This window comes from Lontra canadensis, unplaced genomic scaffold (genome assembly GCF_010015895.1).
Source record: "Lontra canadensis isolate GAN:19392208 unplaced genomic scaffold, GSC_riverotter_1.0 scaffold222, whole genome shotgun sequence".
Lineage (NCBI taxonomy): Eukaryota > Metazoa > Chordata > Mammalia > Carnivora > Mustelidae > Lontra > Lontra canadensis.
This window is the reverse complement of record NW_022631216.1, coordinates 530,523-546,976: the sequence shown is the minus strand read 5'-3', so window position 1 is coordinate 546,976 and position 16,454 is coordinate 530,523. Positions and strand designations below refer to the sequence as shown.

At 39.8% G+C, this 16,454-nt stretch overlaps 1 protein-coding gene across 2 annotated transcripts; it reads left to right on the top strand.

The window, feature by feature from the left end:
* The first annotated feature begins 9,269 nt into the window (after positions 1-9,269).
* Positions 9,270-14,719, top strand: LOC116862127 (HLA class II histocompatibility antigen, DO beta chain). Of its 2 annotated transcripts, XM_032849256.1 has the most exons (6): positions 9,270-9,470; positions 12,398-12,667; positions 13,124-13,405; positions 13,879-13,989; positions 14,263-14,294; positions 14,467-14,719. In XM_032849256.1, the coding sequence occupies exons 1-6, from the start codon at positions 9,380-9,382 to the stop codon at positions 14,500-14,502; spliced, it is 822 nt and encodes a 273-aa protein (XP_032705147.1). In that variant the 5' UTR covers positions 9,270-9,379; the 3' UTR covers positions 14,503-14,719. The 2 variants fall into 2 exon arrangements, with proteins under 2 accessions (XP_032705147.1, XP_032705148.1); XM_032849257.1 differs by lacking the exon at positions 13,879-13,989.
* Positions 14,720-16,454: the final 1,735 nt, after the last annotated feature.

Genomic DNA, 16,454 nt, shown 5'->3' with positions numbered 1-16,454 from the left:
CTCTCTGCCTACTTGTGACCTCTCTCTCTGTGTCCAATAAATAAATAAAAAAAATCTTTTCAAAAATGTACTCAATTGACAAACCATAAGAGACTCTTAATCTCACAAAACAAACTGAGGGTTGCCAGGGGGTGGGGGCTAGGGAGAGGGTGGTGGGGTTATGGATATTGGGGAGGGTATGTGCTATGGTGAGTGCTGTGAAGTGTGTAAACCTGGCGATTCACAGACCTGTACCTCTGGGGCTAATAATACATTATATGTTAATAAAAAAATTAAATTGGGGCACCTGGGTGGCTCAGTGGGTTAAGCCTCTGCCTTTGGCTCAGGTCATGATCCCAGGGTCCTGGGATCGAGCCCCGCATTGGGCTCTCTGTTCAGTGGGGAGCCTGCTTCCTCCTCTCTCTCTGCCGGCCTCTCTGCCTACTTGTGATCTCTTTCTGTCAAATAAATAAATAAAATATTTTAAAAAAATTAAATTAAAAAAGTACTCAATTTACTATAAGCGATGAAAGAAGAAAAAAGTGAAGCGAAGAAACAATGTAACAAAATAGAAAACACAATAATAGTAGAAACTAATTCAGATAATTTAGTAATCCCAATAAATGTAAATAGCTTAAGTTTGAAGTTAAAAGAGGTTTTCAGGTTGGATTAACGATACAGCTGTGCCGCCAGTATCTGTGGGGGATATGTTTCAAGATCCCCCAGTGGATGCCTGAAACCACAGATAATAATTAAATTCCATGTATACTTTGTTTTTCTATATGTATATACCTATAGTAAGGTTTAATTTATAAATTAGACACAGAAAGAGACTAAGAACAGTAACTGATAATAAAATAGAACAAATATAACAATAAACTGTAATGAAAGTCATGTATTGTTCTCTCTCAAAATACTTATTGTACTATGCTCACCCTTCTTATGATGATGTGAGATGATAAAATGAGTGTATGATGAGATGAGGTGAGGCAAGTGATGTAGGCATTGTGACCTAGCATTAGACTACCATTGACCTTCTGACCTGTTGTCAGAAGGAGGATCATTGGCTTGTGGGCGGCAGTTGACCATGTGTCACTGAAACTGCAGAAAATGAAGCCGTGGGTAAGGCGCTCCCAAAATCCAGTAACATGCTCTTCACATTAATCACAAAGAAAACCTAAAAACATGAAAAGGTTAAAATCAAGACATGCAATAGGATATGCAAAACTGACACTAACAGAAGACAATGTTAGTAGTTACTTTGATACCTAAAAATATAGTCGAAGGCCAAAGGCATTAGTAGAAACAAAGACGGCCATTGATTAATGGTAACAAGAAGAACATTGTACTAAAACAGACTCAGTCTACACCTAGCGAAAAATACCACAAAATATGTAGGAAAATATAGGTAGAATTAGAAGAAGAAATTGACAAACAGAAACATTTTTCTCAATTAATTGTAGGTTGAGTAGAAAAATGAGTAAGGATATAGAATAAGCTTATGGCCTTGTCTATAATATCTAGGAGTCTAAAGCTATCTCACAAAATGGATAAACCAAGTGTATTCATATTTATAACATATTAAGAGTACAAAGGTAAGTACAAGGAAAATGGAAGAGGAGAGGAGAGGATGTAGGTTAGCACTTTTATGATGTTCATAACTAGTAGAAACTATCTAAAGAAAGAGGGAGCTAATTGTATTATATAAGAATAAAATTATCAGGACAATCCTCAAATATACACCTTTTAAAATATCTGAAAAACTGCAATTTAGAAAACACGAGACACAAAGATTTTCTAAAAGAATTACTCATATAAGCAGCATATTTAAGAGAAAATAATTTCACTACAAATCACAAATTGCACTGAATCTATTTGCTATATAAATTTTAAGTAGGCTTAACTGATATATAAAATAAATAGTTTTAGATTAGATTGAAAGAAAAACTGCTGTTTGTAATACACAAAAAACACACCTAAAATAGAGTGACTCAGGTCCATTCATTTATTCAAAAAATAAAATGATGGCAAAGGCACAGCAAACAAAAAGGAAGCAGAGGTCACAACACTATTATTAAAAAGGTGAAATTCAAATGGAAAAAAAATTGAGGCAAGAAGGCACTTTATAATGTAAAGTGTAAAATTCATAATGGATACATAAGATGTGCATTTAAGTTCTAGATATCACGTAAACAACTCTCATAAAGCTGAAATTAAGGGAGACACAAGGAAAATATTCAGAAATGTACTAGTATTAGATGACTTTAATTTACTTTTCTCAGTGGACAAAAATAAGTATGATCACAGAAGATAGTCCAACAGTATAAAATTAGATCTGATGTATCTATATTAAATTTTCTTCATTAAAATTAGAGAACACATCTTTTCACATTCCAGCAAAACATTAATGAAAAAGGGCTACATATTATGGTACAAAAAGCCTCAGTAAGTTCCTAAAAGTAGAAATGATATGGATAGTATTCTCTGACCATAATGGAACAAGCTGGATCATAATAAAAAAATCAGAAAAGATAAATACTTTTCCACATAGAAACTTAAAGAAACTGTCTCTTTATCAGAGAGAAAAACAAATGCAAACAATTTCTAGAAAAATAATTAAAAGTCACATATCAAAAGTCTTGGGATATAGTTCAGGCAGTACTCAGCAGAGAATTCATGGCCCTCACTGCTTGAATCAATTAAAGGAAAGAACAAAACCAAGCTAATTAAGTGAAAAGAACAGCACAACCAGTCACGTAAAAACAGGAGCAGATAATAAAAATAAATGCAAAAAAATAAAAATAAAAATAAATGCAGAAACTGAAGAGTTAGAAGATAGAAAAATAGAATAAATTCAAAACTTAAAAATTTCAATAAAATAAATAAGCCACTAACAAACTGAATCAAGAAAAAAGTAGAGAAAATAAGAAATGAAAAGACAAAATTAATACAGGAACTGGAAAATCTTAAGAAAATGGTTTGTTCAATTTTATAAAAATAAACTTGAAAATTTGGAATGAATGAATAATTCTCTTGAAAAATATACCAAAAGCAATGCCTTTAGAGGTAGAATATTTGGATAGAATAATTTCCAATGAAGAAACAGGAAAAATTGTAAAACAGCTACCCCAATAAAAGCTCCAGGTAGAGATATTCAGGGCAGTGTAATAAAGTCTTTAAAGAAAAAGAAAAAAAGAGAATTCTAATCCTAATTAAGTGGTTCAGCAGCAGCAAATGTGCTCTTTTAGTGAAGTGAATATAGTATCAACATTAAACTATGACGTGAAAATAAAAACTTTAGATGAATTTACTTATTAATACTGATGCAGGGGCACCTGGGTGGCTCAGTGGGTTAAAGCCTCTGCCTTCAGCTCAGGTCATGATCTCAGGGTCCTGGGATCGGCCCCACATCAGGCTCTCTGCTCAGTGGGGAGCCTGCTTCCCCCTTCTCTCTCTGCTTGCCTCTCTGCCTACTTGTGATCTCTCTCTGTCAAATAAATAAATAATATCTTAAAAAAAATACCGATGCAAAAATCCTTAAAAATATTTACAATATTCTGTTTACAACAGAATCTACCATGAATTGAAAAAAAAAAAAAACCACAACAGGATAAGTTTGGGTTTGTTCTAGACAGCCTTTTTAAAGCTCATAATATGATAGTTTCTGTGGGTCTTTCCTAAGAATAATGAGTTGAAATAAACAAATTAGTAGAAGAAAACACCACCAACATTCGCTTTTCCAGGATGATGTGATGGACAAAACCATCCTAGGAGAAAGGTGTCACATAATAAGCATGAATCAATGTGTTACATGGATCCACCCAGCCAGCCATCATGTCAAAGAAGTGATAGCTGATTAGAGCCCAGACCTTTGGTTCCTCATTCCCACATGGATTCTCGCTAAGATCACAAGTTTGCTTCCAACACCCCCCAAATTCCACTGATTTCTGTTGTTTCTCATATTCTTTCCTTCTTACCTTTCCCCTCATGTATCACCAGGGAAGGAGAATTTAGCAAGTATTAGAATTCCTTCAGCTGAACTGTGTCTCAACACAGTGTTCCTTAAAAATCTGTATTAATTTTCTCTTTTGAATAAGATTTTATTTATTAATTTGAGAGGGAGAGCAAGGGGGAGGAGCAGAAAGAGAGGGACAAACAGACTCTGCACTGAGCATGGAGGAGCCCCACGCAGGGTTTGATCCCATGATGCTGAGATCATGACCTGAACTGAAATCAAGAGTCAGATGCTTAACCAACTGAGCCACCCAGACACCCCATTTTCTTTCCCATCCTCCTTCCCTCCCTCCCTTCCTTCCTCCTTTTTCTTTTTTAAAATATTTTTATTTTATTTTTAAATAGGCTCCACACCCCACATTGGGCTCAAACTCATGACCCCAAGACCAAAAGTCTTATGCTGTACTGACTGAGCCAGTGAGGCACCCCTAGGTTTTCATTTTCTGTTCAGTAACTCAGAATATTTTTCTAATGTCTCCAAGGCAGTTTATGTTTCTTGTCATAGGCAGGTGTAGGAAGAATAAAATCAATGTAAATGAACAGTTTATTTCAACTTTAAAATCACCAAAATAGTAATTAAAGGGGGATTTTTGTCAGCTAATAAGGAGAATAGTGATTTTATACTGCTCTCAAGAAACAATCACATTGGGTTGCCTGGGTAGCTTGTCAGTTAAGCATCTGACTCTTGATTTCGGCTCAGGTCATGATCTCCTGATCTCAGGTCATTGACCCCATGTTGGACTCTGTGCTCAGTGCGGAGTCTGCTTAAGACTCTCCCTCTCTCTTCCTCTCTCTCTCTGCCCCTCACCATCCTTCCCCTACTCATGTGTGCACTCTCTCTCTAAAAAAAAGGAAACAGGGCACCTGGGTGGCTCAGTGGGTTAAAGCCTCTGCCTTTGGCTCTGGTCATGATCCCAGGGTCCTGGGATCAAGGCTCGCATTGGGCTCTCTGCTCAGCAGGGAGCCTGCTTCCCCCTCTCTCTGCCTGCCTCTCTGCTTACTTGTGATCTTTGTCTGTCAAATAAATAAATAAAATCTTAAAAAAAATAAAATAAAAAAAAAGGAAACGGTCACATCTATCATACCTACCTTCTCTCACTCCTTAGAGAATAAAAGAAGGAGGGAATGAGGAAGAGGGATGCAAGATACAGATTTGAGCGGTAAGTCACAGAAGAGCCTGTATCTATATTAGGTAAGGCTCTTGGCTGAAATCAGACAGGAAGAGAGACTTCAGAATGCCCCACTTTGTTTTTCAAGCTCATAGAAGTAGAACACAAAAACAAAAACATGGGAGAAAGGAGCCAGGCCACCATCTCTCCCTTTATTAGCTTCTCCCCTGATCTGATTCAACAAAGTTTCTAACTGGATGAACTGATGCTTGTATCAGAGGCCGTTGACAAGGGAGATTCACGGGTTGGTACTGCTTTCTCTTCTTAGTACCCATAGATGGATTCTATGCCACTCCCTGCTTGCGATATATGAGACCACTGATTTCCTTATGTGAGGTAGGATATGTTGGGGGTCTATTCTGGCTCCAAGTAGTTTTAATAAAATCCTTCAGTTATTTTGCTCCTTTGTGCATCTTATAATCTCAAGAATACTGAAGCAGTAGAAATAAAGCTTTCCTGGGCCTCCAAGTAAGAAATACCATGCAATGGAAAAAGCACTGCTGATGGACTTACTAGTTATGTGACCCTTGCTTTATTCTTTCACTACTTCAGCTATAAGAGGGAGGTCATAATAATATCTCTGCAAGGGTTATTAGTATGATTCTCTCTCTATTCTTTTCCTCTCTTTCTCTCTCCCCTCATCCCCCACCACCGTGCACAGACACAGACATTCACAGTGTTTAAAAACTGACTCATAAAGTATAATCAGCAAATATTAGCTATGACGATGATGTTGTAGGCAAGCCAGATTTTAGCATTATGAGCCTTAAACACATTCACACCAGAATTAGGAAAGAGTGGTCCTCCTAACTTCCTGGTTCAGAATCCACATCCTCCAGTCTCCTCTCAATACCTCTTGCCATCTATCAACTCTTTCTCTTCCTCTAACTCCAAAACAATCATGCCTTTTATCTGTATCAGCCTCACTCTTTCTTCTCTCCTCAAGATCTCTCTCTCATCCTTGAGAGAAGGGGCTGAAGCCCAGCTACAGTATTGCCTGCAGAGGAGCTAACCAGACTTGGGCTTAAGCCTCTATTACCCTCTCCTGCTTTTGCTTCTTCTGATAATCTCCATGTCAGGTTCTCATTCACTTAGCTTCAAGTAGGATGCTTTTCTCCACTTCTAAATGAGATAAAATACATGGGAAAGACTAAGGTAGGTGTGGGTAGGAAGAAGGGAGAAAGTTAAAACTCAGTGGCATGAGCTCCTTCTGATTACCACATTTTCACTCAGCTCCATATGTGCCCTCCCAAGTGGGAGCAACACAACCGTATGCCTCTAGAAGAAGTGCCACAGTCATGGGTCAGACGCTCTGTGGACAGAGTCTACCAGTTTTGGCCTGTGCTCCGGCTTCTAATTCATGAATATTCAAATCTACTTAAGGGATGTACAGAGGGCATGTCAACATTCTTGTTCTTGTCTTAGATTAGATTAAGTTAGGTCAGGCTCTGGTAACAACCCTCAGAGCCTTAATCAAACAAAACTTCCCTCTCATTCATACAGCACCTGTTGTGGGTTTGGGGGCTCTCTAGGGCTTCTCCTCATCATGATGACTCTGCTGATTAGACTGCTTTTATATTCTGATTCCAGCACTTCAACACAAGGCTGTCTTGGTTCACTTGATAAGGGAAGAGGAGAAGAGTCATGCAATGGTAGTTAAATTCTTTGACCAAGAACCTTTTTGTTCGCTAGTATGGGGAAACCAGGAAGTACAATTTTCCATGTGCCCAGGAAGTAGAGGATGTTGGTGAACACGAGTGATGTCTTCCATACCTCCCCATCTTTTTCTTTATCTGTTGTGATCTCCCAGGAGAAAGAATTATAATTTTGATTGGTCAGATTCCAGGGCAGGGTGTGTTTACTAAGAGTTCCAGGGCCATGTTAATTAAAGGTTATATAGTTGCATTTCAGCTCTTTTCTGAATCCTGTTTCTGCCGTTGAACAGAATCCCTTTGTGACCCACGCTATTACTCTTATGTTTGGGAGTTCTTAATCCTTTCTTGTTGGCTAGTGGTATCAGTGGGATTTAAGAGGGAACATGCTTCACAGAAAAGTATCATTAAAAAAAAAGTATCATAAAATGTTCTCCTAGGGTATCAGAGATTTGACCAGCTAATAATGGAGTTAGTTTTTGATTTACAATTTGGCATTACTACTTATGGGTAGAGATTTCCTGCGGGCCTCCCAAGCATATTTGACAAAGCATTAAGTCAAGTATTTCTGGATATTCTGGTCAACTACCATCATAATCCTACCTTACATAAGCACCAAAGCATGTGTGTTCTCTCTGAGAAGTGAAGAATTAAAAAAAATTATATTGTATCTTTTCCCATTCAGTAAAGTAGTAGGCATGTAATTATTGCAGATAACAAGGAATTTGACAGTGATTCCAGATAAACATTTTATTTCACTGTTTATCTCCTTTCTGTTGTCCGCATGTACTGGGTGTTCCAAATTCTAAAAATCTCTGCTTGTTATGTCACTTGTATCAAGAATCAACTTTATCATGAACTCCTTCTAGATTAAGTTGAAATTTACTCTTCTCGTGTACCCAAACATTAGCAAATTAATCTCATTCTTCCTGACATTGGAGTGGATTGTTTCCTTGTCACTCTGCTTAGGTTATGTATTTCTTGAGAACAAGGAACATATCTGTGTCATCCCTGAATGGTCCATAATATTGGGCATGGATGGCTTTGTGTTAAATGAATAATAATTGTACCTATTGACTATTTTGGTTAAAAAGCAGCCTTCTCTCTATAGCTGTCAATCAGATTTTCTTCCAACACTTTTCTAGCAGATTTTTGCCTGGTCTTAAATGGAGTCCACTGAACCATATGACTAGAACTTCCTCATTCCCCTCTTTCTCACCTCAAATCTCCCTGTCTTCATCTTAGTCTCTGAACAAGTGTTCCTTTTTATAACCAAGTCTGACAATCTTTTTCTTTGGATTCCACTAAGAATTTTGGGGGTAATTTCACTTTTCTTCTCCTTTTTATGTTCAACTTCTCCCACATACAGATGCCTTCCTCTTGACTGAGAAACTTGTTACAGTCTTTCCTTTTTTTTTTTTTTTTTTTTTTCCATTTCAAGTTTTTAAATTCTGGTTAGTTAACATATAGTATAATATTGGTTTCAGGAGTAGAATTTGGTGATTTGTCATGTACATATAACATTCAGTGCTCTTCACAACAAGTGCTCGCCATAAATACCCATCATTTATGTAATCATTAAGGACTTTCTTAAAGGTAGCTTATCTTTTGTGTGGCTTTTTGCTAAAGTTAAGAGTCCCATCTTTTCCCTTATTTTCATTTCCAACATTCGTGAAAGACTGTTTATATCTGCTGCCTTCATTTCTAATACTCATTTCTAATACTGTGTCCCAGGGAGGATTGTTGGCACTCCACTAATTATAAAACACAATAGTCCTTATATTTAATCCTCTTGAACATTTTAAAAAAAGATTGTATTTATTTTTTGAGGGGAGGTGGAGAGGGCCAGAAAAGCAAGCAGAATCCCACTGAGGGGGAAATCCATTATGGGGCTCAATCCCAGAACCCTGAGACCATGACCGAAGCTGAAGTCAGATGCGTAACAGATTGAGCAGCCCAGGAGCTCTCTCTTGAACATTTTTTGCAACATTTTATTCTTTTATCTTCTCTTCATTTTCTTTTTTGTGGCCTCTCTTGGTTTATATTCTTCAGGTGGTTCTCAATCTCTTCTATTTCTTCTCTGATAATCCCTTCATGAACTCCTCTTAAGGCAAACTCTTCAGAATGCTGTCTACTTTCCACTTTATTTGCACATGCTGTTGGCAATGTCAGCCATAGGAGAAGAGACTCGTTGGTTAAAAGATAGCGAAATGCATGCTAAACAATATGTGTAGTTCTTCTAGGACCACATACTATGTACACTATTTTTAAACAATTTTTCTCACAGCCCATTTTCCACATATATTAGATCACCATCAGTGATTCTGCAGGTAAACAATTCTTGAGTGATATACATGACTTTATGAAAGTAGTCTACCCAGCATCTAATGATGCAAAACTCTTCTATCATGATTGGTTATCAGTGTGAAGAGTTTCCAATCCTGAGGAAACCAGAAAGGTATTCATACTCTTCATAAATATTTTTTGGCTGCGTTTTGTGGGGGTAAGCCCCATCCTGAAGCAGTTGATGATTTCACTGTCTAATTTTTTATTTTTCTTTCCAGAATGGGTTCTGGGAGGGTTCCATGGATGGTGCTTCTGCTAGTGAGTGTAATTAGACTGGATTCCTCCAGGATTCAACGCAGAGACTCTCCAGGTAAGAACAGAGCAATTTTCTTCAGGTGTGTATGCAAGAATGGGCATGGGGGAGGGATGTTTTCCCTGTAGGTCCAGGCTGCAGACTGGAACTGGCTTCTGCCTTCAAAGTATTCTTCCCTTTGAAATTAAAATATGCCTCCTCTCTTTACATACACAATGGACTGCTAGGAAAAGGGACTTCCTGTGCCGCAGCTTCAAGGAGAAGGGTGCTAGAATGAAGGGAAACATTTTGTCTTGCTTAGAGTCCTTATTGTATCAGTGTAAGTCTGAAGAACTGTATTGACTGGGGCTAGCCTGAGAATAGCTGTCATTTTTTCCAGATAGGAGTTTGCTCTGATGATTACAACTGTTTTTATATTTATCCAACTGGAATATATGTGGACAAAAGAAATTGGAAACAAAAGTTTCCTCTCTTGGCATTTATTAACCCCAGTTTTGAGAAATAAGAGAAGTTGAATGCATTATGCCTGTCCTCAGGTTCCTGGGTATTTATTACCATTATTTTTCTAGCCAAGGAGATGGGCTGTGTGAACATGAGGCAGTATTACACCCTGAACACATACTTTTTGGCAGAAAACAGGATATAATGCACTAAAAACAGAACCTGTTTGAACGTCAAAGTTTCATTAAACACAAAAGAGGAACAAACCTGGGAGGGTGGGGTGGATAGGAGAGGATCGTTATCTCCCAGAATAGAAACCTCTCTGAGCTTATAATGTCCATTAAACAACACAAACAAACAAACAAAAAGTCAGTTCAGATCTTAAATCTGACACAAATCTGACCCCCAAATAACTTTCTTTTTCTGATTTAAACTGTAAGAAGGAAGAACCCTGGAGGTTAGAGCTGACTTTAGCTGCTAAGAGCTGATCCAGGAATGAGCTGCCTTCCCTAATGCTCAGCTCAGTAGTTCCTGGAGAAGTCCTCTGAGTTTGAGATGAAAGCAAATTTACAGCTCAGGATTGGCAATGATTGTCCTTTAAGCCTTAACTCATGCTGTTTCTGCAGGTTAGATCTTTTCCTACCAACCTGCCTTATCAACCCATTTGAATTTCCTTTTATTTTTGTTGTTCTTGAGTGCATACAGAGAATTGTGTCAGTCTTACCCAGTGAGTTCATAGCACTCGGCAATCATTTGTCAGTGTAAGGACTCTCTCCTCTTTCCTGGTCTACGTTTCCACACCCTCCTTTCCTTGCAGATCCGTTCGAACGCATCTGGGGTGTGAGGCTGGCCTTTAGGGATATTTAGCGTTGTTTTTCATGTGTATTTTAAACATTTTTAAAAAGTCGTTGTGCACAGAATCACATTCTGCTTCCTTTGTCTCGTAACACTATGCTTTTGAGCTCTGCTTCAGTGTTGTTTTCAATGGAAAACAGGTCAGGGAGGGTAAGTGGTTCTAGGTACAACTACTGAAACATAACCTGGGGCCATTTGCCAATTTGTCGCTTTAAATTTTTCAAATCTTCAAGTCTATGACAGGTATAATTGTGTCTTAGTCCATTCTGGCTGCTGTTACAAAATACCACAGACTGGGTGGCTTATAAACAACAAAAATTTATTTCTTACAGTTCTGGAGTCTGGGAAGCCCAAGATCAAGGTGTCAGGATGGCTGTGTTCTGGTGGAGACTCTCTTCCTGGTTCATAGGTGGCACCTTCTCCTTGTGTCCTCATGTGGTGGAAGGGGCTTGGGATCTCTCTGGAGCCTCCTTTATAAGGGCTAATCCCACTCATGAGTGAGAGCTCCACCCTCATGACCCAAACACCTCTCAAAATCACCTCCTACTGATAACATCACCTTTGGGGGGTAGGATTTCAACACATGAATTTGGGGGGGTGGGGCACAAACACTCAGACCAGAGCACACTGTGTGCTCAGTAAGAATTATAATTTTTCTCACCAATGAGGACAGATTACATAATTTTTGAGTGTCAAATTACATTGAAGAATATGATCAGAGTAGACTTTGTATGAAAAAATACAAAACTCAAACCAATCACCATCAACATTAGTAAGGTGCTCTGAAAGTAGAAAATTATAACAGACAATGGAATTAAGTTTTTTTTTTATTCCACCTTTAATGGCACTGCTTCATGTAATCCTCCCACCCTCCCACCAAAGAAGGTTTAAGCTAACTGTATATTCCCTATCACCATGTTGTTGTAGCTACTGGAATGGTAGGTATAGTGCCAATGATGCTGATAGTAATATTACTCTTTGAGCCATCGATTAGTATTATTCTACTTCACACCAACAAAGTTAATGAAATCATTACCTTATTTGAGCCAACGGAAGGGTGAGGTCTCTAAGTAAGAGTGCAAGGGGAAAAGTCCAAAAGAAAATTCTTGGATAAAACCCATAGTGACTGAAAAGTAGAAGGAGAGTTAGTTTCACTTCAAAATGCCTAACAACTCTGCATTTCTTTGTTGCCCGCCCACCTCCATCACTCCTTCACCTCACCCCAGAAAGAATGTGTAGAATGAACCTGCTAAGGACAAGAGTACTATTGAATTATTTTATTTGGGGATGGATGTTTTCAACTTGATAACAAAGGGAGTTAAAACCTTGGGATTCTGAAAACTTGGCTTGGAAAAACCAGCACAGTGTCAGCAAAACACAAAGGGTCAAAAACTATTTGTGGCATGAATGTTTATGTCTCTTGGGACTCTCTCTTTGGCTTGTCTTTTTTGGGTTACATGTCTTCTGTTTGGCTGGCCAAAGAAGCCTCAGGCTTCTTCCCACAATGGTGGGAACCAGGATGCTAAACGAAACCCGGGTGGGGTACAGGGGAAAAGAGGCTACTTTGACCTGTTTACTGAGTTCAAAAGGCCTCCTCTCAAATCCATGGGGTCTGGCATTATTTGCCATGTATGGTTTCCTAAAAGTAGGGGTTGGTTTAAAGTCTTTTTGTTGTTGTTGTTTTCTAGAAGATTTTGTGATTCAGGCAAAGGCTGACTGTTACTTCATCAATGGGACAGAGAAGGTGCAGTTTGTGGTGAGATTCATTTTTAACTTGGAAGAGTATGCACGTTTCGACAGCCACGTGGGGAAGTTTGTGGCATTGACAGAGCTGGGGAAGCCTGACGCTGAGCTGTGGAACGATCGGCCAGATATACTAGAGAGGAGTAGAGCTTCTGTGGATGCCCTCTGCAGGCACAACTACAATCTGGGTGCACCCTTCACTGTGGGGAGGAAAGGTGAGCTGAAAGGTGAGGTCTGGTGGGGTTCAGGCATCTCCCACGTGTGAGCCTGACCATGGGCTTTACTTCCTTATGATAGGCAATTTCCTGCTTCAGGATAAATGTCTAATGAGCAGGGGAGTCTTTTCTGTCCCCATTTGTGATCCACTCATTTTCCTCACAGGCCAGGTCACTGTGGTCTTGGTCCCAGACCTCCAAAGTTCTCAAGGACATTAAGTCACAGTGGGCTCTCAAGTAGAAGGGGTAAATGTGGGAGTCTCTGATAAGGTCTAACTCCTCTTTGGGGCATTGACATACCCAGTTTCTGAGTCTTGGGGGCAAAAATTTCTTCCCATTTCCAGTTTCCACTTGGGTGGGGTGAGAAGGAGATTAAGTGCGGAGACAGTCTCTCCAGCAACCTGTCCTGGCTTGGTGGTTTTCCTTCACAATGTATCATTTTTTCTCCCCTTCCAGTACAACCAGAGGTGACAGTGCATCCAGAGAGGACCCCATCCCTGCAGCATCGCAGTCTGCTTCTCTGCTCCGTGACCGGTTTCTATCCAGGCGACATCAAGATCAGGTGGTTCCGGAATGGGCAGGAGGAGAGAGTTGGTGTCATATCCACTGGCCTGGTCAGGAATGGAGACTGGACCTTCCAGACAATGGTGATGCTGGAAATGACTCCTGCACTTGGAGATGTCTACACCTGCCTTGTTAATCATGCCAGCCTGCTGAGCCCTGTTTCGGTGGAGTGGAGTGAGAATCTGCTTCTTATACTCTCTGGGTCTTACTCAGGGTGATGCTGCCTCAGCACAGGGCCTCTGTGACCTCCATGTTCATCTTGGTTCCAACACTCATTCTTCTTTCCCCTGATCTGAGGGAGTCATGGAAATTGGGGTCCTTGGGTTAGGGTGGGAGTAGACATGGCAGATACCTCTGCTTGTATCTTCTAAGAAATGAAGAGGTCTAATCACTTCATCACTTATTTCCAACTGTGGGAACTAGTGTCCTCTCATACTTTGTCTTAGGAAGTTAGCGGGCATTCTTGTGGGCTGTAGGAATCAGTTACAGATTCCATGGATGCAAACCTTGGCATCAAAGAATCTTTTCTAAATGTATTTCTTTTCTCAATAGCATTTGATTTGGTGTCTGGTACAGGCTCTGGGATTCCAGGAAGGTGCACCAAATATTGGGAGCTTTTTACTAATTTTAAGACCCGTTTTCCATAGGAGCTCAGTCGGCGTATTCTTGGAGAAAGATGCTAAGTGGAATTGCAGCCTTTCTGGTTGGGCTGATCTTCGTTCTGGTGGGGACTGTCATCTGCTTCAGGGCTCAGAAAGGTAAATGAGCTTTTCAGGAGTCTCTCGCCACCTGCCCCATGGCTTTTACTTCCCCTAACTTCCCCTTCCCCTTTACTTCCCCTAACTTCCAAGATGTGAGACAAGGAAAGCTGCCCAGGAAAGCTATTCAGGAATAGTTCTTTCTGAAGCCAGAAATATTTCAGGAGAGGTCAGCAGAGATGGGGTTCTGATATTTCAGTTCAGCCCCTACCCTTCAGGATAATCACATTTGGTCCTAATGAGGGGCTTTCTGTTTCTTCCCTCTCGTTCCAGGATATGTGGAGACTCGGTTGTCTGGTGATGAGGTAAAGTCTTCGTCCTTGTCATTGGGTGGCCGGTAGTTCTCCCAATGCTTTGGCCAGATGGAGATGTCTTGGGGATAGGATGTGAGGCTGGCTCTGGCTGGGTGGCCTTGGGTGCCAAGTCTCTGTAATGGGATGGGGGTTCCTCCTGAGACCTTGATCACCGTCCCTGCAGGTCTCAAGTGCAGTTTCATCACCACAACCCTGCTAAGAGGTCCCAACCAAACCTTCTTGCCCTGGAGCCTGAAGTAGTACCGAGGAGCTAGAGCCCAGAACTAAGTGAGCCCTACGAGTTGCCCTAACATCATCCTCTTTCCAGCTGCACTCTCCACTGTCTCCAGAAGACAAACATGCAGAGGCACTGTTCCTCTTTCACTGTTTTTTTATGACCTTTTTTACTGTAAAATAAAAACCGAGATACCAATAACTACACAAAATGTAGACTTTAATGAATTATTTAAGGCAAAACCCCTGCAGTCACCACTCAGCTCAAGAAATAGAACTTTACCAGCCATGCAGGGTTTTCCATGTACCTCAGACCCACCGAAACCCTGATGTCCTCTCAAAAGTAATCCCTTTCTGAGTGTCAGAGTAACCACTTTGGTTGTATTTTTTTATTCCCTAGTCACTCAAGTCTGAATTCATGACAACAGAGCTTAGTTGCCTTGTATGTCTCATACTTTACTGGTTTCTTCTGCATGCCTTTCCCTCCCTTATGGCTAATATTTTGAAAAGCCCGAGGCTTTTGACCTGCAGAGTTTCCCACAATCTGGATTTTACCAACTGCACGCACCTGGTGCAGTTTAGCTTGTCCTTCTGTCCTTTACATTTTCTGCAAGTTGGCATCTGGAAGTAGAGGCTGGATAGACTTTGGTTTAATTTCCTTGGCAAGTCTGTAGGTGGCAGTGTGCTTCCTCACCCTGAGGCACAGACCGTCCAGTTGTGTCTCTTTTTATGGTGCTGTCACTGGTGGTGCTCATTGCCTAGGCCCTTTCATTCACTGGGGGCTGCAGAATGGGGATATCCTCATTTTGTCATTCCTTCTTCATTGAAATGCTTCATTGCTTCTGTAAAGAGACACCTCCCTTCATATATTGGTGGGTTGCCCAGTGGTACAGTGGAAAGAAAGGAAAAGTGTTTAACTCTTTCCCTTTATTAGTTTTCCAGCTAATGAATTTGGTTCCTACTATTATCCAAAGATGAGCCGTTAGGTTTTACTTTTTATTTTTCTTTTTTTATATCATTATAAGCTCGAGGATTTGAATGTATTTGATGGATTTTAGCTCATGGCAGTTTTTAGCCACAAGTTCATTCGTATCACCTTAGGTGCATGGAAACTTCATGTGACTCCCGAGTCCTTTTGACACAAGTCTTTTGATAGTTTCTTTGTTATCTGTTATATAACAAGATGTTCTGTATGTCTCCTGCCCAGACCTGCAATCAGCGATTGTTTTAGAAAGCCCTGGCTTATTTTAGTGGGAAATGTCACTGAGACCATAACGTGGAGTTAGGAGTCCGACATTATATCAGGTCTTCCTGGTGGAAACAAAAATGTTTATGTGCAATATTCATATTTATAGAAGTATAAGATTTATGTATCTATAAATAAAAAATTAATCGCTTTTCTATTACACTTGTGTCTCCTTTCTTCCACACCAATAATTCTGGTTTTCAAAGACACAGGGATACATACAATGAGAATATCCACCAAACTCATTTGCTTTTACCGAATGAACACACACAGCAGTCTGAGGATAATGATACTCGTACTACAACCGCCAAAATGATTACTGAAAACAGTTAATATTTCTTTTGCTTTGTTCTCGTCATCATTTTCCTGTTTTATAGTTGTCCTATATCTATATTAATGGGTCCCATACCATTACAAAGGATACTTGCTCCCTTTTCAGTCCTAGTTCTGTGAGTAATAACATGTAAAATGCTGACTGCTATTCCTTATGTTGGTGTCCCTCGAGTGTAGTGTTCTCAAGTCTGTGGACTCTTAGAGGTCCTTGAGACACTTTTGGGGGATCTGCAAAGTCAAAACAAATTTTAAAATAATAGTAATGTTTTATTTTCTTTTTTCACTGTATTTGTACTGGTGATGCAAAATCTACAGTGGGTAAAACTTTTGGTGCCTTAGCGCAAATCCAGGCAGTAACA

Coding starts and splice junctions, on each gene's coding strand:
- LOC116862127 (XM_032849256.1), top strand. CDS start 9,380: ATGGGTTCTGGGAGGGTTCCATGGATGGTGCTTCTGCTAGTGAGTGTA. Junction 12,668..13,123: donor CTTCACTGTGGGGAGGAAAG/GTGAGCTGAAAG, acceptor CTCCCCTTCCAG/TACAACCAGAGGTGACAGTG. Junction 13,406..13,878: donor CCCTGTTTCGGTGGAGTGGA/GTGAGAATCTGC, acceptor CGTTTTCCATAG/GAGCTCAGTCGGCGTATTCT.